Source organism: Heterodontus francisci, chromosome 16 (genome assembly GCF_036365525.1).
Source record: "Heterodontus francisci isolate sHetFra1 chromosome 16, sHetFra1.hap1, whole genome shotgun sequence".
Lineage (NCBI taxonomy): Eukaryota > Metazoa > Chordata > Chondrichthyes > Heterodontiformes > Heterodontidae > Heterodontus > Heterodontus francisci.
The window spans coordinates 41,683,080-41,710,688 of NC_090386.1; the positions used below are offsets into that span (position 1 = coordinate 41,683,080).

General features: G+C 40.5%; 1 protein-coding gene across 1 annotated transcript in view; it reads left to right on the top strand.

Moving 5' to 3' along the window:
- Window positions 1–27,609, top strand: part of ctnnbl1 (catenin, beta like 1) — a 249,430-nt gene that overhangs the window by 161,271 nt on the left and 60,550 nt on the right. The window contains exon 12 of the mRNA XM_068048127.1: window positions 18,087–18,184. Coding sequence (XP_067904228.1) covers window positions 18,087–18,184 — 98 coding nt within the window. The remainder of the gene's footprint in view (window positions 1–18,086; window positions 18,185–27,609) is intronic.

Here is a 27,609-nt window from a genome sequence, read left to right on the forward strand (position 1 = left end):
AACATAACGGAATTGAGCGGTCAGGTGACCTTTTCTTGCCAGTACACACACAACTGCAAGAACCCTGAGCTAATTTTCCTGCCTAGACAAGACTTGGCAAAGTCATTAAAATGCAAACAACATTTCCGGACAGATCTTTGAGAAGTCATTAAAATGCAAACGACCCTCCTGTGGTAATGGCTGCAATTCTCCAAGTATTTTAAAAAATTGGGTTCGCAGTACTGCTGCAGACACTTTGACTCCAAACTTGAAATCCAGATAATGGGTGTGAAAAGCTCTATTTTATCAATGTGGATTTAGATGAGTGATAGCAGGACTCCATTGTCTGACAATGGCCTAACCCTTCAGAAACTATTTATGAGGGCAATGGAAAGAGCTGCTCTGGTCACTTGACAGAAACTGAGAGCTGAATTTTATGTTGCCGTGGCCGTAAAAGATGGCAGCCCGCATGTGCGGGTTTTATTCTGAGGAGCCGCCAGGATGTTATATGTCGCGGCTTATTAACCTGGCCGACGTGGACCACCCCCCCTCCCCCGATGACTGGGTGGGTGACTAGCCGTCCCTGGCAACGGCGTCCGGCACCATTTTTAAAGGGCTTCAAGCCCTTTAGATGCATCTGCATTTTTAAAGTCAAAGAATGTAGAAAAGTGACGTTAAACATGGAATTACATTTTCACTCCCCTCACCCCCAAGGAGAAATCGATTCATTAACTGGACATTCCCCCCTTAAAAAACACTTTTATGCAGGTCCCGACCTTTAATAACTTTAACCCTCAACCCCTTCCCACCATATCCCCCACCAATCCAAAGAGTTTGTCCCTGCTTTCCCCCCCCCCCCCCCACCCACGCACTGAGAAACATAACTCCTCCCCCCTCCCCACAGGTGTTGTGCCTCGTTTCCCCGGACGGGGATTCAAAGGCGCAGCAGTGCCGGCCACCGGGATGAAGATCACAGCAGCACTTCAGGATGTGACAGGATCGTCTTTAATGCAGGTGAGGTAATTTATTTGAATATTTAAATTATGGTCCCGTTGTCAAGCGGCGGGGTGGCTGCCACAAGGCCTCACCGCCGCCGGCAAGGTCGGGACAGGCCCTGCCGGCGTCGAGGTCCATGGTGGACCTCATCTGGGGCAATCTTCATGCCATCAACTCCCCCCCCCCCCCCCACCCCGGCCACGGATCCTGACGTCGAGGCCCCTCTGAAATCCAGCCCTATGTTTCTGGTAAGGGTTTTTATAAGGTATATTCTGGGCAGATAGGAACGCAAACATCTAGGCCACCAGCTTTAAGGCAGAGACTCCAGTGGGCCTTGAACTCATCCACCTGAAGAATCATATCAGGGCTTCACCATTCAACCTTGACTGCAACACAATAGAATTCTGCTACTGTGAAAGATAAAACAACAGCAAGTCCATCCTCTTAAACCTCCAGAGCGTTTTCTTCAGTGGACAAAAAAGGATTGCAAGCCTGCATCATTTCAAGTGTAACAGAGAACTCTTGAAATCATAAGGCCTAAACGCATGGTACTTTTTACAATCACGATCTTTTCTTGTGTATTGTTGAAAATAGTGACATGTTGTCGAAGCTTTTTGTCTTATACTCATCAGGACAATCCGCAAGAATACCAATGTAAGGGAAAACGTCAACTTTATGCTGTATGAGAAGAGAGTGCTGATCGGTTGGCAAGTGAACTCTGGTAGAGGTGTTGACATGGAGAATGCGTCGTTTACGGTGACTGACAGTTAATTGCCGAGCTATGTTTAAAATTTAAACGAGGCAGCTTAACTTAGATTGATCAAGGCATTGCCCTGAGGAATGAACCAGTGAATGGCTGTCACTCATTTTGTTTAGCTGAAATGCCTTGACCAATCAGAGTCAAGCTGATGAGTGCAAGACAAAAAGCTTCGACAGCATGTCTCTATTTTCAGCAATACTCGAGTTCTATACTACCAAATGACTATTTGTATACCTGAGACAGAGGTACTACAAAGACCAAATCTTTTCTTGTATGTATGTATCTGTATGAATGTGAGAGTGGGATGTAGTTACGTGTATTCGGGTGTTGAACAACAAACATGCATCTTTTTTAAAAACTTAACAGAAAACCTGTCATTTGTCTGTTCCTGATAATTAAAGCACTCGAATTAAAACTCATTTTTCTTAAACACTCTGTTTTTGGTCAGTTGAGAGGTGAAAAAGGGGGAGCCATCCCTATCATCTTTCACCTGTCTGTAGTACCGCACAGAGCAAGCCCCACGTGGCGAACGTCGAAGAGAAATAGGTCATCCAGCAAAACGAATGAAGTATGAAGCTGTTTTCAAGCTAACAGTCATAATATTTGCTAATTTTACAAATAACTGCTGTAGCGAGGGAATTTGGTGTTAGTGGCAAAACTGGTGCAAGAATGGAAGAAGGAAGAATTCACCCTGAAGATGATGTCCAAGACAAAATGCGCCATGAGAACGGGCACCAGTCACTAGCCTAATCTTCAGAAGCCTCTGTTGGAATGGGTCCTCAAATTGTCAAAATGGGTACATCGTCACCAGAAATGCAATGCATATTGTCGCGCCCACGCAATCAGAACTTATGAGTAAGAGGTCAGGTGACCTGACCAATACACACTGAACTACAAGAACTCTCAGCTAATTTTAATGTCAGGACAATTCTTGGAGAAGTCATTAACATACAAAGTACCATTCTGGACACAGGAGGAATTATTAAAATGCAAATGATCCTTTCTGTGATGATGGCTGCTTCTGTCCAACTGATTGGGTTATCAATACTGTCGAAGACTTTTGAATCCAAACTCAAATTCCAAAGAATGGGTGTGAAAAGCCCTACTTTAGCAAGATGAGATGAGGATGAACGACACTCGACTCCAATGTCTAACAATGGCCTAATCATCAGAAACCATTTATGAGGACAATTGAAGGAAAAACTATGGTCACATGACAGAAACTAGGTTTCTGATGAGCTTTAATAAAGGTTTATTCTGGGCAGACAAAGGAGATCCATTTATGTAATCGAAGAGCAAAGGATCCTGTCTAAGATTACCAGGTTTGAACTACATGTAGGCAGAGACGGGAGTTAGCCTTGAAGTCCCTACCTGAGAAATTGTACCAGGACTTCGTCATTGACCTTTGGCTGGAATATGACGGGAGCAATCTGCAATAGCACATCTGTCTTTCTGAACTTCCCAAGACTTTCTTCAGTGAATTATGGAAAAGATTACAGCATTTCAAATCTTGAAACAGATGTTCAGTGTTCTGATGAAAGGTCACAGACCTGAAACGTTAACTCTGTTTCTCTCTCCACAGGTGCTACCAGACCTGCTGTGTATTTGAAGCACTTTATGCTTTTATTATAGCTAGTTGGTGTACCCACTTTATGGAACGAAAGTGTCCAGTGTTGCGCCAGAAGACCAAGATTGCTCAGAAACTGCCAAAAGACCTCGATGCCAAAATTACCAGTTTCCAGTGATTCTTCATCAGACAGTGGCAAAAACACGAGTACCCATTATGCCACATTGGCAACATAGATGAAACGCCCATGAATTTCAATATGCTCAGCAACTGAACTGTGGAGTAGAAAGATTCAGAAACATTTCTAGTGAAAACTACAGGCCAAGAAGTCAAAATTCACAGTAGTACTAGCCTGCATGGCCAACGGAACAAAATTAAAGCCTATGGTAATGTTCAAACGTAAGGCCAACGCTGCAGGAGTTTTTGTGCAAGTCCATAACAACAATTGGATGAGGATGGAGTGAAGTTATGGATCGATACTGTGTGGAATGGACGTCCCGGTGGCCTATGTAAAGAATGCAGCTTATTAGTGTGGGACATGTTCAGATTCCATATAACTGATGAGATCCAGAGATGCCTGCGAAGAAATAATACCCACATTGCATTTAAACCAGGGGGTCTAACATCCGTAGTTCAACCTTTGGATGTGTGCCTCAACAAGTTATTCAAGGATCATATTCATGCCGAATAGAATAGGTAGAGACGGTCAATGGAGAGAAAATCTTCACAAAGAGTGAAAATATGCTGTCCCGCTTGATTTTTGTTTTGTGCCATTTGGTCATCAAATCATGGGTTGCTATTAGTGCACAAACTGTCATCAGGCCGTTCAAAAATACAAAATATCCAATTCAGTGGATAGAGAGGAACATAATTTGTTGTGGAGGGATTATTATGAAACTTGAAAGCACCACATCTGATCCAGAGTGGGATCCTTGCAATGATGCCATAGTCAAAGTGATTCGGAATGGATTCGATGAACTCTTTGCATCGGATGCTGAAGACAATGAATTTGATGGGTTTTAAAACGCTTTGATTGTGGTTAAAGGTATTTTGTAGAATTAATTTATTCAATAAACCGTGCCACATTAATATAAATTACCCGTGTTTTTTTTTCACATTTCAAAATGGTGACCACCCACACCAATAGTTCACATTTTATCAGCATATAAATCAACCCCATTTTTGGAACAGTATTTGGAGGCTTCAAAGGTCGACTAATGTTCTGCGGTCTACGGTAACTTTTTTTTGCAGTAGTTTTGAGTGCCTGAATCATTTCTTCCACCCAAAGATCATCTTTTCCCTTTTTTTCACCAAAATAATCTGATTTTCTATATTCCTGTAGGTTACTCACACCCCTCCTTTCTACTAAATGCATTCTGATGATAAATGCTGGAAATAGTCAGCGGATCAGGCAGCATCTATGGAGAGAAAGAAACAGATGGTCCCTCTGTTTATTACTTACCCAGTGCCATTCTTTATGCTTAGCTTCCTTCAAACTGTCATCTTCAAGTCCCTGTCTATCATCTCCTTGCTCCCATTTCTCTCAACAGAGATTGTACCATGAGATTTAAAAGAGTCAATACTAAATACAAGACCTGTGGAATTCTCTTTTAAAGCTTGACTTGTTCAGGTGACTAATTGTTTTTTTCATGGACGTGTCCACGAAGAGAAGGTAGAAACAGACCCTTTCCAGTGGTTGAGGGGCTCAGAACCAGAGGACATAGATAAAAGATTAAATGCAAGTTTAGGATGTCGATGAGGATAAACTTATTTTCACATAGACTTGTTGGGTTCTACAATGCATAACCAGAATTGATGATCGCAGCAAATATTTAAACAGAGGCATTTGAAGGATAGAGGGATCAAGGAATACAAGAAAAGATACAATGGATTAGGACCACTGGAGGATAAAAACCAATTGGGAAAAATGGGCCGAATGGCATGTTTCCATGATGTAATTCCATAGCTTCTGTTCTCTTTGAGTACATGAAAATTACAGATGACAAGGAAAGAAATTTCTACCCACCAAAATCACTGTCAATTCTGACTCCAGAACTCCTGCTCTATCTTTCACTATGTCATCCCAGTTGGAGAACACCATCCAGAACTTAGTTGCCTGAAATAAACCATCAATAATTACACCCCTTTTCTCTGCCCTTATATTTGGTTTGTACTATGCCAATTATACAAATATTTTGTATTCTCCTTGTCTGTTGATTGAGATCATGGCCCTTGCTTGTTTTTCACCCCAGCTGAGCAGGCTTCATGTCCCACAGGTTTGAGGACCAGTGGCCTGAGACAGATCTTTTTGAAAAAAGTTGATCTTACTATCCACTTTAATCCCCCATTATCTACAAATATTAGTTTTCTTCTGAAAATTTAGTAGAGTATACCACTACTACCATCATTTGAGAAGTTGGGTGATGCATCCTATATGGCAGTGTACGCTGATATAGAAGTATGCACTGGTATATATGCAACATACTTTTCTAAGGTCATTTTGCACTAACAGGATTGTAATTGGCCCTGTTGGGAACTACAGTGAACATTTGTGAAGAATGTAGTTCACCCATGAGCCATATAGTGGTTTTTCCTGTTTACTGAGAAATAAGTTTTCATTTCCTACTAAATTTAAGGAAAGCTAGTTTCTGGGATTTTATCCATTAAAGGAGTAATACCCTGCCGGGTGGAGGACGACCACTTTGGCCACAGCCCTGCAACTCGGTAAGTAAGACCTAGGACATTTGCTAGCTCTTACAGCAGTCTGGTGAGCATGTTGACTAGCAAGCTCATCTGATTCATTAACCTGCCCAAGTGGAGTGCACATTGTTGTGCAGGCAAACCATGTCAATGTGCATCTGGGTGTTCCCAAGATCACACCCAGTCACAGGTATAGTCCACAGCTTGCTTCAGAATATCACAAATGACTATGCAATAATAAAAGGAGATGGTGGCTATAATGGGACAGAAGAGAATGGAGCCAGGAGAAAATTTGCAAAGAGAGATTACACAAAATACAGTTGTAGTCCCTGGAATTTAGAAGATTAAGGGTGATTTGATCAAAGTTTACAAGATAGTAAGGGGAACAAATAGGGTAGATAGAGAGAAGTTATTTCCTATATTTGGGAACAATGTTCTCTGTAAGCTGCACAGCCACACATCAACCTGAATGTTCCTGTGCAGGCCTCACATAGGTCAGTTTCTTTAAGTTACCACATATGCGCAGGCGCACAAAAAAATCTAATGGGTCTTTGCACTTGAACAAATTGGCTGCAGACTCCAGGAAAAAAATTAGCGCGTATGTTGGTTGGGAGTCTTGGATATGGGGGCATGGCCTAAAATTTAGAGCCAGACCTTTCAGGAGTTAAGTTTAAAAAAACTTCTACGCACAAGGGGTGGCTGAAACTTGGAACTTTCGTCCGCAAATAGCTGTTGATGCTGGGTCAGTTAAATTTCCGATTGATAGATTTTTGTTAACCAAATGTATTAAGGGATATGGAGCAACGGTGGGTATATGGAATTAGGTTGCAGATCAGCCGTGATCTAATTGAATGGTGGAACAGGCTCAGGGGTTAAATGGCCTGTTTCTCTTCCTGTGGCAAGGAGAAACAGAAGAGGTGTCATTTGTTACTTTGACAGGGTGGTCTCTACTGTGGAGGAAGTCAAATTAGACAAGGAGTGCAGGGAGAAATTGGGTGGCAACAACTCGTTCAATGGAGAGAAATGACACGTTGGATATATCGGATACTATCTTGAGAGAGTAGAAGGACTAAAAGACCTTTTTTGAAGGAAAGGTGATGCAGTTTTGAAAGGGGTAGTATTGCCAGCAAATCAGCACAAAGGCAACTGTGCCGCATAGAACTAGGTTTGCAGAGAGGAGAGAGGAAACGGGGAGTAACCTTTGTCGAGTAAATGAGTTTGATCAGGTGAGAGATGAGGAGAAGTAGAGGGAAAGAATGGTGATTGAATTAGAAGAGTGGGCACTGCTAAAGAGGGATGGAAGGAGCATGAATGGAGTTGAAAGGGAAAATTGATGCATTGTTGAAGATGAAGAAAATAAGCAGTTATTATTTCTGAACCTCTAATGGAATTGGAGATTTGCATTTGAAGGAGACATATATGCAGGTGGCATTTAAGTGGATCATTGTATAAGCAGTGTTCTGCATGTGTATTAGAGATTTTAAAGGTTATCAGTGTCCTGTTTAAGTTAATTTATGCATAGTGCTTTTTTCAGTTACTCTTACTGTTCTGGAAAATTGTGTGGAAAGAGAATGTTAATTCAAATATACTAGACATTTGGGACTCTAGGACAGATGTTCTGCCCTCAAATGAATTTCAACAACTTCGCAATCTAAGTTGCTCTTTGTAACAGAAATCTTGATGCTCTTTCAACTATTGCATATTTAAATCCCCGTTAATTTTTTTGACAATTTTTTAGGATTTGAAGTTTTACAATTTTTACTTGCTTTAATATTTCACGATCGATGTCTAGAGCTTTGCTTTGGATGTTGGTAGTGTCGCAGATATTGCAAACAAGTCTTAATATTTACAAAACAGAAACACAGTAAGAAATGTGGCCTGAAGCAATGTGGGTGCCATTTCTTTTGTATCTGCATCTAGCCACATATATCGCGCTTATTGTTAATATATATTATCAGGCAAAAAGTGTTCTGTTGATGTATTAGGTATGCGTAAATGTAACTAAGCTGATTCAGTGTCCTAACTTAACCACTAGCAGTAAGTTCTGTGCTCTTCATTGGAAATTACAGCTTTCCAAATTGGGTGCTAAGTGGAGGTAATTTCCAGCATATAACGTTCTAAAGCGTCTTACTAAACCTGAAAATCTATCCACCAAGTTGTCTTTTAAAACTTCATATTGACAGAATTAAACTTTTTTTAAAGTACTTTCCTTTCCACATCCGATGCCAGAGTTACATCAGGAACCACTTTTTAAAAATTAGCCTTGCTGTGTTGGGTGCAGTTGTATCTCATTAGTCATACTGTGAGCTTGATCATGCCTATGAATGAACTTGGCTACAACACTGATTTTCTCTGCATTTTTTTATTTTTAGTACTGACTTGCAGACTATCAGATTTATGGGAGAAAAATGTCTCTTCAAGGTGGGACGGTAATAGAATAAAATGCATAATCTGTATATTTAATTCATGGCAGTAGCCTAGTTCAACCCACCAGTAGCATCTTAGTGACAGTCTCCAAACCAAGCTACAAGTAGAAATTTTGTTTGCTTGATGAAGTGTACATAGTCCTCACTGGAACACACCCCACTTACTCAAGTCCAGAAAGCTTAGTTGGAGGTTGACAGAGCTTAAGCTCCTTAGCATGCACAGGAGTACTGATTAATCAAGGTCATTGCTGGTACCCCCACAAATGCACCACTATATCCCCCAACTTAGAGTAGCTTTCAAGAATTTAGCTTGGACACAGCCCATGCCTGTTGCCCCAGCATAAGCCAGGTTATACAATGCAGAGTCCATTTCCACCCATTAAAGTAGTTAATTAAGACCTATCTGGGCAGCATTAGTTGTCTCTGAACTCTTTGAAAATGCATCCTTATTGTGGCCTGTTGGGTCAGTGTCATGCTTTTTCCTAGATACAAGGATACCTCCATTGATTTGTTAGAGAGCAGTTAACTTGTGTCCAATTAGCACTAGCCCAGAGGAGTTCTGTTGATCATGACTAAGATTTCAGCCAATAGAAATGTTATTGTGGAATTACACACCTTTGGAGAATTAATGTGGCCACTGGTCCTGGTTCAGGTTCCTATTGATCCTCCTGGTCTCACTGCCATTGAGATTTGTCAGTAGTGGGCGAGAATAGGAGGTTTTCCTCAGAAATTCGTATGTTTGCAGAATGTAACATCTGAAAACCTTGTATAAAGGTGCCTATTTTAAAATATGTTGCTGTAAATAAAATTAAACTTTGATATCTCTCTTGTACGTGCACAATTCTCATCCTTGTTTTCAAATCCATGGCCTTGCCCTTTCCTATAACCCTGTACCCTCCTACAACCCTCAGATATCTGTGCTCCTTCAGTTCTGGCCTTTTACACATTACCAATTTCAATCGCTCCAACATTGGTGGTCATGCCTTCAGCTGCCAAGGCCCTAAGTTCTAGAATTCCCTACCTCTTGCCCAAGCTTTTGGTTATCTGTCCTAATATCTCCTTATGTGGCTCAGTGTCAAAGTATGTTTGATAACATTCCTGTAAAGTCTTTTGGGATGCATTGCTTTGTTAAAGCTACTATATAAATGGAAGTTGTTAAATTAATAAAATGCTTTGGAGGATTTTTTGTTTTTTTTAAAAAAAACATCTTTCTTACAATTAATATAATTGTGTAATAGATATGACCAGATCAGTTTTTGCTGGCTTTCTTGGCATTTCATGAACTAAACCTGCCTGTTACGACCAGATGAGAAGGGGTCTAGGGGTTCCCTCTCAGCCTTATTTTAACTGTACAGGGTTTAGTTTTAAAACAGTGTTTTTAGCTTCCCCTTAGTGAATCCTTGTTCATTGCTCCAATTGTAAGGCAATGAAATCAAACTGGTTTCCTTTTCTTTAAACAAGAAAGGTAGAAGTATATTAATCTTAAACTCGAATCTGGTTAACGACTATGAATATATGACCCGACCACGTTAGCATGCATACACAATAAAAACGCAGCTTGAGACAGAAAAAATGGAAGGAATAAAGAGGAAACGTTTGAGGCAATATCTGGTCGTTACAGTCCTTTAGGTTCAATGTGGAGTTTTTGGTTGCCAGTAAGTCTTGCAATTCATTTGGGCCCAGTTCACGCTTCAACTTGTTCTGGTGTAGGAATCTTTTCTCTCTTGAGGCTTGTGTGTCTTCCGTGGGTCCGGTGGCTTGGGAGAAAGCAAGAGAGGCTTCCTTGTTCCAGCCCCAGTTGCACACTGCCTTCTGAATTCAAACAATCCTGTGGCTAGTTCAAAAAACCTGGACTAGCCACTTAGTCATGTGACCAGCTGGTTTAACCAGTCCTGGCTCTGTGGATTGTATCATCTTAGCAGGGCCTGGAATGCGTTTCCTTGCACCTTCAATGTCTGGTGATCTAAATCCGTTTGGGTTAATTGGAGCAAGGAATAGCCCTTTGTCTCCACAGGCATCGTCTCTTGGTATGCAAATGTCCTTCCAGCCCAGTGTCTGGTGATCTTCAAACAAGTCATTTTAGCAACAGTTTAAAATCAGTGTTCATATGACAAAATTAATATGCCTCATTCTTGGCAGGTGGGGTCTGCATGACATGCCATTGCTAGAAAAATTGTCTTGGTAGTCTGATCATGCCAGGGCTAGATAATTCATTGGACACTGTAAAGAGTTTCTATTTCATTAAGTACAATGCAGTCTATATAAGAGTGAGTTTTTAGTTTAGTTTCTAAAGTTATGCAAATTCAGGATTTAATGTGCACTTTGCAACAAGTCAGTTTTCTTTAGATTAAGTTGTGTATAATGGAATCACTTCCTGCCAGTGATTTCAAGCAGAACATCTTCATTGCCATATAGAAATCAGATATATAACTCTTCATTATTCCAGTGAATAAATATTACAGATGAATTCATCACTCTTTCATACCACCAATTGGTTTAGAGGGAGCTTGAATAATGGTTGGAATTGAAAAGAAAAAATCTGATTTTGAAGTCACTATTGCATAATAGTATCAGCGTTCTCTGGACTGACTAATAAATTAAACTTTTGCAGTTAATTTCTTGGTGCTCTTTTTAGACTTGACTAGCTTTCATGTTTAGTTTCGAGCAATGTGTGGCACAGGAATTTTGTTACAAACTTATGTCCCCTTTCTTGGGGAAATGCTATTTGCAAGTAGGAATCAGTGCTGAATACTCCTCATGAAAGTGCAGATAATTTAAATTTATATGAAGTGGACAAGGAAAATTCCACTTCCAGTTTTTTTTGTAGTTCTGTGCCTTGGTGAATATTGAAATGTCCTTGTACTTACAGGGCTGTTAAAAGATGAAAAGATATTTTTGTTGAAGGATGGAAGGAGAAGTGTACAGATTTTGGTCTGTCAAAGCCAATATATTCAGGTTTCAGACAGAATTTCTGTGCCCAAGCATGTTATGGTTTTATTTGCAATGGTCATCAGTAGGAGAAGGGATATTATAGTTGGAACTATGTTGATATCGCAAAGGATGACTGAAATCATGGAATATAGCATGTGATTTGGCAAAACTAGGCTTGTGAAATTGAGTTTTAGAAACTAAGCAGCAAAGTGTTCCTTTGGCACATTCAGCATCTCTACTTCAGAACGTAACAGTCACCCTCCACTAGGTATTCATGGGCAGTTTTAAATAATGCTATCATTTCAGGAATATTATTCCCAGCAGAATCCTTTTTGCTTTTAGGAAACTTTTTTCCTTAGCTTGTTATTGAGAGGTATTCGTTTTGCTAAAATGTCAGGAACAGACACACACAAATCTGCTTGAATTTCATCATCCAAGATTTTCTGAATGTGCTTTGTTGCACCCACAGTATCTTCTTTGTGTTTCTGCATGATCGGAAATTGGGAGAAACAGAGCTTTTCCTCCTGTCGGAGCCTCTGCATGGTAACTCACTCCACAAGGCTCAAGGTGGAAACTAAGTAGAACACGGGATTGAAGTAATTTTGTTCTGTAATTTTATAGATAGTCAACAAAGTGCTTGTTAATTTATGTGATAAATATTACCAAACATCCCATAAACCAGAATGAAGACAGCATAATTGAAAGGTTGTCTATAATCTGTTTGAGAACAGAAGGAAAAAATGAAAACAAAATAACCCATTGTATTAAGCTATTCAAATTGCCAGTTATTTGTTTTCTCTAACTGCAGTAATACTGTCTGTTTTACTCCAGATGTAAGCATAAAAAGGGCCTTATCCATTACAAAACATTCTTTAAACTTCAGATTATTTCTGTAACGTGATGTACAAGTGATTTAAAGGACCAGTTCCAGTGTTTAGCTGGCTTGTGAATATACATTGGCTTATTTTAGGAGGTGGGGAGATTAATGAATATTGATCAGCCCTTCAAGGAACAGCTGCTAGATTTGCTTAGTATGAAGTAAAGTCAAGAAATTTTGCAACCGCAGTGAAAGAACTTGCATGTGTAAAATTCCAACTTAAAGAAAAGGGTGATGCATCATGCTCAATAAAACAAGCCAAGTACTTATCTCTCTTTTATCCACTATTTTAAGGGTGTTATGGCAAAAACTAAATGTGCACATTTGATTAAATTCAAAGCTGCCTTACCTGTTTAATTTCCATTTTCAGAACATGTTACATTAGATAAATAAAATTTAGATGAATCCCAAACATTAAGAAAAGCAAACAGCTGTGCAATAGAGTCCACCTCATACTGTCTCAATCCCTTTGCCACTATACTGATGGTCCTCCCAACTTCCATTCCTGGTCCCTACATTAGTTGGCATAGTAAATGGTGCCCATTCCTTAGTCACTGTCCTCCTCCTCCCTTTCAAAACTGCCATTATCACCCACTTCATCCTTGCAAGGGAATATCTTATCTCAGATCTCCCTTTCCTCTCAGGTCGTTGAATGTGTTGTCATCTCCCTAACCTGTGGCCATTTTTCCTGCAGTCCATGTTTGAGTTCTATAAGCAGGTTTCCGCCCCTGCCACAGCACTAAAATGGTCCTAATTAAAATTAAATGACAGCCTTTGTGACTGTGATCTTCTTGACCACTCTGCAGCCTTTGACATGGCTGACCATGCCATCTTTCTCCGGTGCCTCTCCTCCATTGTATTGCCGAATGGTAATGCCCTCTCTTACCATTCCAGTCATAGGCAGAGAATCTCTAGCAATGATTCTCTTCAGGCAAAGTCAAGTTCCCCAAGAATATATCCTTGGCTCCTTCCTCTTCCTCACCTACATGATAATTCTGGATGACATCATCCAGGAGAAATGGTTTCAGTTTCCACATTTATACTGACGCTACCTCTCTTAACCATTGCACACCCTGTATGTTGTTGGTCTGCTTATTCGATATCCAATCCTGGCTGAGCTATAATTTCCTTTAGTTAAACATTAGGAAGACCAATCCCATTTTATTGAGCTATCGCCACAAACTCTGTATCCTTGCTACTAATTCCAGCGCCTGGCTGCTGTCTCAGGTTGAAGCTGACTATTATTGACCTTGAGCTGATCTTCCAACCCCATATGATCAGAGAAACATAAAAAATAGGAGCAGGAGTAGGCCATTTGGCCCTTCGAGCCTGCTCCACCATTCATTATGGTCATGGCTGATCATCCAACTCAGTAACCTGTTCCCACTTTCCCCCCATATCCTTTGATGCCTTTCGCTCCAAGAGCTATATCATCTTTGTAAATCTCCTGACTTCCACCTCTGCAACGTTGCCCATCTCTACCTGCCTTAGCCCATTTGCGACCAAAATCCTCATTGATGATTTTGTCAGCTCCGGACTCAACTATTCTAATGTCCAGTGCTCCCCTGACCACTCTCCATAAACTCCAGCTCATAAGAAACTGCTGTTCATGTCCCAACCTGCAAATGTTCATGCTTTATCACTCGGATTTACATTGCGTCCCAGCCCGCCAACAACTTCAATTTAATATTCTCATCCACTCATGTAAATCCGTTCTTGGTCTCTCCCATCTCTATCTCCATAACCTTCTCCAGCCCGACAACTCTCCAAGAACTCACCGTTTATCCAGCTCTAGCCCCTTGTGAATTCCCTACTTCCTTCATCTTGTCATTGGCAACAGTACTTTTTAAAGGACTCTCCCGGAGGCATTTTCCGGCCCCCCCACCCCCGCCAGAAAACCAGACAGCGGAGGGGGTTGAGGGGGGGGGTCTGTAAAGTACAGCCAAATGAGCCAGATATTTAAGAAATCTCTGTCTTTCAAGCAAGCATGTTGTTACAAGTGTTTTTCTTAGAGGTGTGTGCCTTTAAGACTGAGAAAAGGATTTCTCTCAGAACAGTGAATGCTGAACTGGATGGGGCACAGACTGCAAGGAAGTCAGTTTTTCCAAACCCTTCAGCAGAGAGAATTGACTGTCACATAACTGACTGGCTGCTGGGGAGTTTTTAGTTTCTCTTTTGCAAGAAAGACCAGTTGTTAGCTGAAACCTGTTTTGGAGGCAAGAACAAGAGAGCTCTATCTGCAAGAAATCAAAAGACCAGTTTGCTGCTAAAAGGGGTAGGAAGACAGCCCAAGGGAAATTCTAATCTCTTCATGAAGTTACAAGAACTTTGAAGGAGTTGCAAATCGAAGTCATGGAAGCTAAAACCCTTGTTGCTGTTTCTACCTGAAGAGAGAGAGAGGACCCAGGAAGAGGGGTTGTGGCACTCTGTGGAGAATCACTGCTTTGGAGAAGGGCTTCTTTGCTGATAGGAAGCCTGCATTGCTGAAGGTACTCTCCAGTCTCTGAAAATCTCTACCTCAAGTGTGACTCCTGTTGCATTGTTATATTTTGGAAGCTCCTGAAATCTCAAGGAAGTTTCTAGTGTTGGACTGCTACCTTAAAATTTAAAAAGACCTGTTGCTGGAAGATCTGTGTGATGCCTGCTGCAGACAAATTGCCTTGGACATCTACCCACCGCAAACTGCTCATTACTTTCACCTGGAAACTTCGGGTGGCATCTGACTATTCGACTCTGGGACAACTCACAGATCCGGAAATGTTCTCCCAGAAGTTACAACCCTGTTATTATATTATTCCTAGGAAATCGTTCTAACTTAAACCAATCTTTTAAAACCGGTTCACCATTGGGTTTTGAATGTATGTGTGTGCATGAGGGTTAGGAAGAATAAGAAGTTATAAAATCGGTTCATACACATAGATTTATATCATTATCATTTAAAATTGGTTTATTACTAAAGTGTTAATTTGTTGTTTAAAGAAACCTGGTTTGGGGTGCTTTATTCTGGGGATTAAATATGGTGTTTAATTTGGTTGATTTCCGGTAGGTGGGAAACTTTATTTGATATGCTATGACCTATGGAGCAGTGGGACTGAATTAACAGTGCATTACTCCTGCCTTGGTCATAACAATATTAAATAAGTTATAATTTCTTTCCTTGTCTTCATGATAAAACAAGCATAGTGCATGCAGTTCTAGATAATATCTTGATGTGCCTCCAAGACCTTCTGTTGGCCTCTTTTCCCATGGAATGCTAATTTTAAAACTATTTTCTTTAGTAAATTTCTGAATGTGTACTCCATTTTTTTTCCAATGCATTTATGCCATGTTTAACCATTTGAAGCACAAGAAAAAATTGTAATTCAAATATTTATACGAATACTGTCTTTTGTAATGCTGATTCATTACTAAGAATATGCATGCTATTTTGTTGCTGAATGGAAAATCTACATATGTTTCAAAAGTGCAAATGATCAGTATTCCATTTGTTTAACAACGAGGAGCCTTACTAGGTGCTTGAAGAATCAAATTTTAATTTGTTTTAATTAATGGAAAATTTTCTGCTTTACAACTTTGAGTTGACTGTTACTAACAGTACTGTCGTTTTTTTTTAAATGGCCAAATCCAGGATAATAGGTCAGATTCAGTTTGTTCCTTCCCGGGAAGTAATATATTAATGTAGTGATATTGTGTATTTGAGGTAACACATTTAAAATGTGTGAAGATCATACATTGAATTATTAAATATTTAAAGCTAAAATGCAGACAAATTGTGATTTCATCTTAAAAAAAAAAGTTTAATGACCTCTGCATTTGTAATTTTTATTGTGAATTTATGAAGTAGCTCAGTGCAGTGAAGAATAACAGCTATTGGCAGTTTAACCCATATCCAGGAATGAAAGGTTTTTTGGTGTATATCATCATTAAAACATGGCCCTAGAAGAGCAGGCGAGTTCTTCCAGTTCTGCCTGGCCAATACTTATTCCTAAACGCACGTCACTCTCAGATTGCTGTTTGTGGGAACTGTTACAACTGCTCAGGACAAAGTCCCCAATCAAAATATATGATTCTGATTGCGGTGGGAGTAACGCACTGTCAATTCAGTCCCATCGCTCCACAAGTTACATAGTATTTCTTTAAGCTTTCCAAATCAAAGAAAAAAGCAGCCAAATTGAACAATCAAGTAACCCCCGAATGAAGCGAACCAAACCAGGTATCTTTAGATAACAACAAATTAACTATTTATTAAAAAAACTAAAATCTTAAATGCTACTAAGTTAAACCAATATCTAAAGACCTTATAACTTATTATAAAAAATCTAACTCCCATATTCGCATACATATACTCAAACTAACAGTAGTTTTCCTTTTAATTAGCTGCCCGAAAAAATAAAAATAAAATCTTTGCCAGTTACATTCCTGACGAAATGGAGTCTTCCAATACAACACAGTCAAAGTTCACTTGCAGTCTTCCAAGGCCCGATGAGACAGAAGATCCTTCCAAAGATGGGGTTCAACAGTTCGGCTGTTGTAGTATTAAACTCTTTTTTCCAGTGATGATCACAGCAAATATCAGTAATGCGTTATGAAAGAAAAAGCTTTTTCTTATTTTTTTATGGAATTAATTTGGTTTGAAGCTTTTGTAGGATTTTGTGAGAGAAATAACACAGCTTTTCTTCCTTCAGTTTAAATTTTCTCAGAGCTCTCAACTGACTGCTGCTTAGCTAATTGCAACATTGAATCTCTGTCCACTCTCTCTCTGGCTGTTGCTTGGCAACCAGAATGCACTTTGGCTCACTGAGCCTCCGGAGAGTTCTTAAAGGTGCAGTGATCTTTTTACAGTCTTAAAGACGCGCATAATTTTGCGGAGGAGGAAAAAAAACACACGACTGTGACAGAGCCTACTGAGCGTAAATTGGCTTCCATATTTTTTATATTACGATAGTGACTACATTTCAAAAGTATTTCATTGGCTGCAAATGCTTTGGAATGCCCTGAGGTCATGAAAGGCGCTTTATAAATGCTAGTCTTCTGTCATACATAATTAATCATCTTTAATGCAGTCCAGGTAAGTTGAAGCTAAATTCATGTGCGGTTTTCTGTCTGGAATCCTAAGAGATAGCCTGAATCTTTTCACCCCTTCAGAACTTTTTCCAACTGCCATTCTCACAAGGAAACATCTAAACATCACAGAATGAGTCACATGCAAAATACTGATCATCCAAACAATTTGAAGGGAAATCCTGCAGTCTGTTTCGTTCGATCGTCGTACTCAGGCAGGCAACCAATGCTGAAGCCTCGGGTGTGAAAAGAAAATGCATACAGTTCTGTGAAACTTGTCAAGTCAAAGCATGAACAAACAATGGCAAAGTCTTGTAAATACTGAAGATCTCTGGGATGGATCAAGCTACCTAAAACAAACTTGGCTGTGTGAGGATGTGATTTTTCATATTCTCAAAGCAAAAATTTATGTAATGCTTCAAGCATTTCCCAGCCAAAGTAACCCAGGAATGGGATGCACGCAGTCATTTCAAGGACCGTTATGATTTACATCACAAACCATGGATAATAAATACCTATGTAAAGAGAAACTTTTGAGTTTTTTTTAGTCACAACCTTCCTTATTCATATTTGCTAATTGGGGCATATTCCTGATTTATTTACAACACTTGTAATGTTGCAAAAAGCACAGGAGAAAGTGCCATCAGTTGTGCTTCAAAAATGTGCATTGCTCTGGTTTTTTGGAATTTTTCAATTGTTTGTAAGGCTAATCATAAGTAGTTTTCTCATTTTATAATGCCTTAGGGTAACGGGCAAAATATTAAATGCTGCATTTGTTTTGTTTTGCAGAACACGTTTGTTCAATTCTGTCTTCCATGCTGCGGAACTTGAAGGGTCAGCAGCGAACTCGGCTACTTAACAAATTCACTGAAAACGATTGTGAAAAGGTAATCATGTCTTTTCACTTTGTTACTTCCTCGATAATAATAGATTTATGCTGACTCTTGTCTATATCTGACTGTTAGGCTTGTAATAGTGCATTGTTTTGTCCCAGTTAAATAACTTGGTTAACTTCATAGTTAATTGTAGACTGCAACTTTGGTTATATTTGTTTCAAGGCCACAATTAACTACTTTGAATTGCTTTTGTATTGGTGTCCACAAATGTCCCAAGTGTCTGAAGAGGGTAGTTGCATCTGGTTACTGTCTGCTTCAGAGCATAATAGGGGAACTGTACAAGCTAATATACTTTGCTTACATATTATGTGCTGACCCTTCCAGTACTGAACAAGCTAACGTGTTGACTATTTATAGTACTATAAACTAGGTAAATAATGTATTCAACACCGTTATTATTTAACACGCTGCTGGAATGTATAATTAGTGCTGCTATCTCATGCAATAGGAAAGTTCTTCCCATCCTTCTCATAATTTTCTCAGTATTTTTCAAAAGTAAGTGGTTCAGAAGTCAACTGAAAGGTTGGCAAACAGGAGGGTGGAGTTTCACATGCAAAGAGTTAGGAGAAAGTGAGACTGCTTAGGCACTCAGAGAAATTTAGCTTAAAATTTTTTTTTTGATGCAATTTACTGAGATTCTGTATAAAGACTGGGTACATTGTTACAACCAAGGCGGGAGGAGTGCACTGTCTTTTCTAGTTCCATTTCTCCACAGGTCACAACATCTATTAAAATGTTTACGCGGTTACCGACACAGCCAAGCATATACTCGACTCTTTATCCCAGAATAAAATACACCGACCAGGTTTCTTTAATAAACAACAAAATTATCAGTTTATTATGAACAGGACTTAACCAGTAATGGAGCAAAGCATTAACACAGAGATTGAAAAATGAAAGTTTTCTTTTTTTCCACATTATATTCCATCTGCCATGCTCGTGCCCATTCACTATGCCTGTCCAAATCCCCTTGAATGTGGAAATATTACATTTGGTCCCCACATCCAAATCATTCATATATATTGTGAACAGCTGGGGCCCAAGTACTGACCCTTGCGGTACCCCACTAGGCACAGCCTGCCAATGTGAGAATGACCCGTTTATTCCTACTTTCTGTTTTATGCCTGTTAACCAATCTTTAATTCATACCAGTATATTACCTCCTATCCCATGTGCTTTAATTTTGCTAACCAACCTCCTGTGGGGGGAATTTATCAAAAGCCTTCTGAAAATCCAAGTATACTTTGTCTACCGAATCCCTTGTATCAATTCTGTAACATCCTCAAAAAACTCCAACAGGTTCGTCTAACATGATTTCCCATTCAAAAATCCATGTTGACTGTGGCCAATCAGATCATTATTATCCAAGTGTCCATTTATTACTTCTTTTAGAATAGATTCTAGTATTTTACCTACTATTGATGTAAGGCTAACAGCTCTCCCCCCTTTATGAAATAGTGGTGTGACATTTGCTACCTTCCAATCTGCAGGAATCGTTCCAAAATCTCTCAAGTTTTGAAAGATGATCACCAATGCATCCACTATCTCCATAGCTACCTCTTTCAACACTCTGGGATGTAGAATATCAAGTCCTGAGGACTTATCAACCTTCAGCCCCATTAATTTCTCCAATACAACCTTCTTACTAGTACTAATTTCCTTCAGTTCCTCATTCTGCCTCGTCCCTTGGGTTTCTAATTCTGGGAGATTTCTTGTATCTTCCTCAGTGAAGACAGGCACAAAGTACTAATTTAATTTCTCTGCCATTTCTCTATTCTCTATTCTCCATTATAAATTCTCCTGACTCTGCTTGTCATGAACCCACATTTGTCTGAGCCAAACGTTTCCTTCTTAAGTACCTGTAGAAGCTTTTAGTATGTTCTTGTTTTTTGCTAGTTTACATTCAGATTTTATTCTCCATTTCTTTATCAGTTTCTTGGTCCTCCTTTGCTATATTCTAAAATCCTCCCAATTCTCAGGTTTACTACTATTTCTGGCAACTTTATAGGCCTTTTCTTTTAATCTTATACAATCTTTAACTTCCTTTGTTAGCCACGGTTGACTGGACTTGCTTTGAAGGAATGTTGCTGTAAAGTGTGTAATAATTCTTTAAAGACTAGTTGTTGTCATAGCTTTTAATGTATTTTCCCAATCCACCTCAGCCATTTGCCCCTCCTACCTTCATAATTTCCTTTGTTCAAATTTAACACCCTGGCTTCAGATTGAACTACTTCACTTTCAAACATAATGTAATATTCTATCATATGATGGTCACTCATCCCTAAAGGTTCTTTTATAAGAAGTTATTAATTAGCCCTGTCTCATTACATAATACTAGATCTAAAATAGCCTGTTCTCTAGCTGTTTCCTCAACATATTGCTCTAGAAAGTCATCCTTAACACACTTCAGAAACTCGTCCAGCATTAGTACTCATTAAGTTTACCCAGTCTATATACAGATTGAAGTCACCCATAATTACTGTATTACCCACACTACATACTTCTCTAATCTCCGGATTAATACCATTGCCCACACTACCACTACTGTTTGGCCTATAAACAACTCCTACCAATGTTTGTTGCCCCTTGCTGTTTCTTAGCTCCACCCAAACAGATTCCACATTTTGTTCTTCTGATCTGAGATCCGCCCTTACTAATGTACTGATCCAATCCCTTACTATCAGTGCAACACCACCTCCTTTTCCTTTTTGCCCATCCTTCCTAAATGTTGAATATCCTTGAATATTCAGTTCCCAGTCTTGGTCACCCCGTAGTCATGTTTCTGTAATGGCAATTAGATCATACCCATTTACCTCTATCTGTGCCTTTAAATCATCTACCTTATTGCCATCATCTTTACTTTATTCTGCATGCTAAGCCTAGTTGATGCTCTCCTTTGTATCGCCTGCCTTCGGATGTTGTTTGCTACTTTTCTACCTCTTGTTATCAGCTTTGTTTCCTTCCAATTTGAGTCACCCCTCGGGTTCCCTTCCCCCGATAAGCTAGTTTAAACTCTCCCCAACAGTACCAGCCCATCTTGTGCAGGTCCCACTTGTCCCAGAACCAGTCCCAATGCCTCAGAAATCTGATGGCCTCCTTCCTTCACTAGTTCTCCAACCACATGTTCAATCGATAAATCTTCCTATTCCTTTGCTCACTAGCACGTGGCACTAGGAATAATCCTGAGATTACTGCTCTTGAGGTCCTGCTTTTTAATTTTCTTCCTAACTCCCTAAAATCTGCTTTCAGGACCTCATCCCCCTTCTTACCTATATCATTGGTACCAATGTGGACCAGGACCTCTGGCTGTTCACCCTCCCCCAGAAGGATGTCCTGCTGCCATTCTGTGACATCCTTGACCCTGGCACCAGGGAGGTAATGCACCATCCTGGAGTCACGTTTACTGCCTCAGAAACACCTGTCTGATACCCTGACTGTCGAATCCCCTATCACTATTGCTCTTCCACTCCTCTTCCTCCCTTCCTGTGCATCTGAGCCACCTGTGGTGCCACAGACATGACTGTAACACGTCATCGGGGGGTGGGGAGGCGGTTATTTAAATGACTTGGCCATTTAAATGTGCGTCTAATATCACAGTGGCTCCGCGAAATTCTGTCCGCACGTGCGGGCCGCCATTGCTTACGGCTGCCGCCAAAATATGTAAAATCCAGCCCTTCTCTCTGCAGAGGTCTGTTACAAAAAGAAACAATAAAAAACTACTTTGGCCAAATACTAGTTAATTCTTCACGATAAAAGAGGATATGGAAAGAAGTCAGTTGTCCCTTTTTAATCCAGCGTCCGACTATATAGAGACTGGGATTGTTTCAGAAGCAGTCCGTTCTGGTGATGTCTAGAATTATTCTAGTAGGCTTTCTGGGAGAAATATGGCATCGGGGTTTTCTGCCAACACACGCTTAAATTGGAGGATTTTTTCAGCTTCTCAGGAACTATGCAGCACCAGGGATTGTAGCCCTCCCACACTGGATCTTTGCAGGATTTCTTCAAAGAGGTAGAGAAGGAGATGAGTTGGGTGATTTCTTTGTCCTTGGGAGGAAAACAACAACTGTCTTCAAACAGTTCACACCCCAACTTAACAGAAAACAATGTCCAAACCTCAAACAGAGAGTCGATCTCCTGACTGCCATCAACCTTGACATGTAGCTTCTCTGTAACCATTTTTCCCCAGGTTACCAAGAGTTCTGTTATTTACTGAGCCCAAAGCACATGACTTGAAGCACAGGTGGTTTTCAAACAACATCTCAAGTGTCCTTTCGGTGAACTTGGTTTAAAAAAAAGTCACATCCATGGATACTTTTCAGTTTTAACACAAGTCCTCAAAAAAAATATTTTTTTTTTAAAAAAAGGAAGCACTTTCGTAACAGCATGTACTGCCCTATTCAGTAACATAATATTAAAACACAAAACATAAAGGGCGAGGCAAGTCTGTTACGACCACAGCAGGAGCAATGCACGGTCAATTCAATCCCGTCACTGGTCGCAGCATATTAAGCATTCACACCCAATTGGAACACAGCCAAATTAAAAACTCTAGTAAACCCCACAATAAAACAGACCAAACCAGGTATCTTTAGGCAACAACAAATTAACTATTTATTTTAAAAAACTAAATCTTAAACGTTGTTATGTCCAGGTGAGAAGGGTGTCTAGGGGTCTTTTACTGTCTTCACTTGGTCTTATTGTAACAGGGTTTAATTTTAAACACACTGTGTTTTGAGTTCCCCCTTTGTGAATCCTTGTTCACAGCTTTCGAATTATAAGGCAAAGAAATGAGCATACCAGGTTTTCTTTAGGTTTAAAGAAAAGCGAAATTTATTAAATTTAAACTTGAATACGGTTACAGCCTACAGATAGACAACGCACCCGTGCTAGCATGCACATGCGATACACACACGCAAATAGGGATAGAAAAGAGCAGAAGAAAAACAAAATGGAGAGCTTTGAGGCAGTCTCTAAAAAGAGGTTTCTTGTTACTATTTCTGTGTTTCCAGCTCGCCATAGAGTGCTGATTGTAGACAGCTCTTTATTTTCATTGGGGCTCTATTCTTCTTAAACCTTGTTCACCGTCAGAGACTTTTCTCTCTTGGGGTTCATATGTCTTCATTGGTTTCCGAAGCTGGTGAGAGAGAGGTGTTCTCAGTCCAGGAGCTAACAGCCTTCTGAGTTCAAATTCCCTGTTGGAAGTTCAAATTCAAAAAGCTCCAGCAGTCAGTCATGTGACTGAACTGGCCTGACCGCACCTGTTCGTGTTTTCGGCCATCTTAGTAGTTAACCTGGAATGCTTCAACATCTGGTAATCAAAAGTCCATTGTGGATTAAATTGGAGTAGGGAATAGCCCCTTTGTCCTTTTGAAGTACTTGTCTGTTGACATGTTAATGTCTCTCTCCAGCCAAAGACTCCAATTGTTTTTTAAAACAAGTTCTTTCTTCATCAGTTTAAAGTCATGTGGCGAAATTAATTTTCCTCATTCTTGGCAGGTGTGGGGGCTTACCTGACACCTCCATCCCCAGGGGTATAAAATGCGATTTGAAGAAAAACAGCGCATTTCATTACAGGGTTTGAAAGAAATGTAAGATACAGAAAGAAAAAACATGCATTTCTCTCATTCATTTCCATTCATTCACCAATCTTAAAGCCTATTAAAAGTGGTCTTCTGGGTGCTTAGGCAGTTTTAATTTCCTCTTTTTTTTCTTAGAGTTAGTAGTGGGCAGGTCTATCCTGAACTCTGATTCATGCAAAGACTTTTGACTTTAAGGGGATGGGGGGGTGGTTTTTTTTTTTAGAGATACAGCACTGAAACAGGCCCTTCGGCCCATCGAGTCTGTGCCGACTATCAACCACCCATTTATACTAATCCTACACTAATCCCATATTCCTACCACATCCCCACCTGTCCCTATATTTCCCTACCACCTACCTATACTTGGGGTAATTTTTAACGGCCAATTAACCTATCAACCAGCAAGTCTTTGGCATGTGGGAGGAAACCGGAGCACCCGGAGGAAACCCACGCAGACACAGGGAGAACTTGCAAACTCCAGACAGGCAGTATGGTGTTGGTTCCCTTTTCCTCTGACTGTGGGGGAGGAGACTTTGGTATTTTCCCCTTTGTTCTCTGGGACACTCCTACCTGCAGACATTTGTGCAGACTTAACTACAGTCTCCTGTGACACTTCGACTAGGTGATGCATCACCCTCACGGCTTCTGTGACCCCTAGAGGTCTCTCTTTGTCTCTGCAGGTTCCTGTAAATACTGTTAGCAACTCTGGTGGGGTGCTTCTAGTGTCTGCATTTACGTAGGAGGATGTGGGGTCTACCTTTTCACATATTTCGGGGTTGGCTGACCAGACAGTAGGGGTTTTCGTCTGGGATTCTTCCCGGACTTCTTTTATCCTGCCACTTTTTTCCCTTTTTTTAAACTTTTGCCAGCCATGTCCCTCCCTGTCCCCCTTTGTTCTCAGCGGGGGTCCCTTACTGTTCAACAGCCCTCTGCTGGAGTGCCCTCCGAACACTGGTACAGGACTTGCGGGTGCAGGTTTCACTGTCGGTTGGGGTTTCTCCTCAACCTGGCACATGTGGCAACTCCTGGAGTACTTCACCACATCTTTGTGGAGTTTTGGCAAGTCAAACTGCTGTGTTATGCGGGCATTGGTCTTTTGTTTACCGCATACCCACTGTAGTCTCGTGGGTCCTTCTTAATATTTCTCTCTGGTACTTCTGTGGCACCACTAACTGGTGAACTACCGTCCACTCCTTGCTCTCAGGTCTGTGGGGTGAACTCCATTTCCTCATCAGTACCTCATTCTTTAAATAGTAGCAATCAGGGACTCCCTCTGCTTCACTTTCAGACTGTGCAGCCTGTGCTAACTCTCGCAATACTGGGTCAGCTCACTGAGCCTCAGCTAGGGAAAATCCATTTAATTCATTCTTTGGGTCTCCTAACTTTCCAAAGAAAGTCTCAGACAGGCAGATCTCATGGTCATCTGCCTGTAGTGCTAATTCAGTCTCCTCTGGGGGAGCTGGTTTGATCATGGCCTGATCCACTACACATTCAGGGAACAGCAGGGGACTGTCTCCTGCCACTGTCCTGTCTCTCTGACCTCCTGCAGTCTTTCTTTCACTACTAGGGAGCTACCACCTTCACCCCCACCAGATCATTACCTAGGAGCAGGTCAACCCTGTCTACAGGCTAACTAAGGACAATCCCTACGGTCACCGGTTACGAAGAAAGGCTAAGAAAGCTGAATCTGTTCCTAGCAACAACAAAAAAGATTGAGCAAGGTTGTAATTAATTTTTTTTTAAATAAATGAGATGATGTATAAAGGTAATTATGCCAAATTAAAAGAAGTGATCATAAATGAAAAAACCACAAACTACACTTTAAATCACAAATGTAAAATAGAGATCAGTTTCAAAGAGCGAATTGTCCACTAATGCAGTAAGAATAATGGATTATGGGCTTATAGTAGGAAGTCTTTGGCCCAAAGTTTGCTGTGGAAATAATAGCGAGTTCACCTCACTCGGCATCATGCGTGCGTTTTTTTTTTAAATGCAGCAGTGAGAGTAGTTGGGAAAAGTGGCTGAGCAGTGTGGGATCACTGTACGTGGCAAGGCTAGGAAGTCTGAACTCCTAAGGCTAGTGGCCAACCATTTTTCCCTTGAATATGAAGAAGCAGATTCCGACAGGGTATTGTTAGCAAAGATACAATTGGAACAGAGGAAACTTCAATTTGAGGAAAGAGAGAGGGAGAAGGAGAGAGCCTTCCAAAAGGAATATGAAGAGAATGAAAAGCAGGAGAGAGAGAAAGAATATTCGGGAAAGAATCTGAAGAGAGAGAGCTCAAGCGGCTTGAGTTGACTAGGGGGCAACAGAGTAATCCCAGTGAAAGCATTGCCAATGTGGAGGAGCAGAATTTAGCGCTGGGTACATAATTGCTAAACCTCGCTCAGTTAATTCCAAAATTCAATTAGGAAGATGTGGTAGAATTTTTTGTGTCTTTTGAGAAACTGGCAAGGCAGCTAAAATCGCCAGCTGAGATCTGGTCTCCCTTATTGCAAACTGCCCATGCGGTTTATTCCTTGTTGCCAGATGAGAGTTCATCAAATTATGAACTGACCAAAAATGCTATCCTTGGGGCATTTGAATTAGTACCTGAAGCCTATCGCCAAAAGTTTAGAACCCTCAAAAAGCAAGCCAGTCAAACTTATCTGGAGTTTGAAAGAAGTAAGCAGCTGGTTTTTGACCAGTGGCTGAGAGCTTTAAAAATACAACTCCGTTATGAGACTCAGAGAAGTAATCCTGTTCGAGGAATTTGAAAACACTCTCCCGTTCTCAATAAAGATCCATGTCGAGGAGCAGCAGGTTCAAGGAGCCCAGCAAGCGACCATTCTGGCCGATGAGTTTGCTTTAATTCATAAGTCGGTTTCCCGGGGATAACTTTTCCTAATCACCCTAACAAATTCAAAAAGGACAAAGGGTGGGAAGATGATATCCGCCCAGGCAGTCCTGGAAGAGATAGGAAAGTAGGAGACACAGGGGGCCCTTCTCCAGCCAAAAAGGAGAAAAATATTTACAGGTCCATGACAATGTATAATGGGTCTCCAGGTTTGCTGGAGAATTGGCGTATACAAAAGTTCACTCAAAAGACACTGTAATGTATTTTTAAGGGTGTTCCCTTAATAGAATACACTGGCTAAAATAGGAAATTTGAACACCTGACTAATTGTGGTAACACCAGAATCACAGTCTCTCAGGGTTTCAGTGGGACTACTGAAGGAAGGTCACAGAATCTTACAGCAAAGAAAGGGGCCATTTAGCCCATTATGCTTTGCTGGCTCTTTGAAAGAGTTATCCATTTAGTCCCACATCCCTGATCTTTCCCTATAGCACTACAAATTTTTCCTTTCTGATTATATATCCAATTCCCTTTTGAAAGTTCCTATTGAATCTGCTCCATCACACTTTTGGGCAGTGCATTCCAGATCTTAACAACACACCGTGTAAAAAATAAATTCTTATTTCCCCTCTGGCTCGTTTGTCTTTAATCTGTGTCCTCTGGTCTCTGACCCTCTGCTTAGCTTTCTATGATTTTAAGGAGAACAATCAGTTCTCCCATCTCCATGCAACTGAGGTTCTTCATCCCTGATATCATTCTAGTGAGTTTTTTATTTGTTCATGGGATGTGAGTGTCACTGGCAAGGCCAGCAGTTATTTCGTATCCTTAATTGCAATTGAGATGTTGGTGAGCTGTCTTGTGGAACCACTGTGGTTCATATAGAACATAGAAAAAATACAGCACAGAAGGAGGCCATTCAGCCCATCGTGTCCATGCCAGTCGAGTAAGCTATCCACCCAAACTAATGCCACCATCCGGCACCTGGTCCATAGCTCCGCAG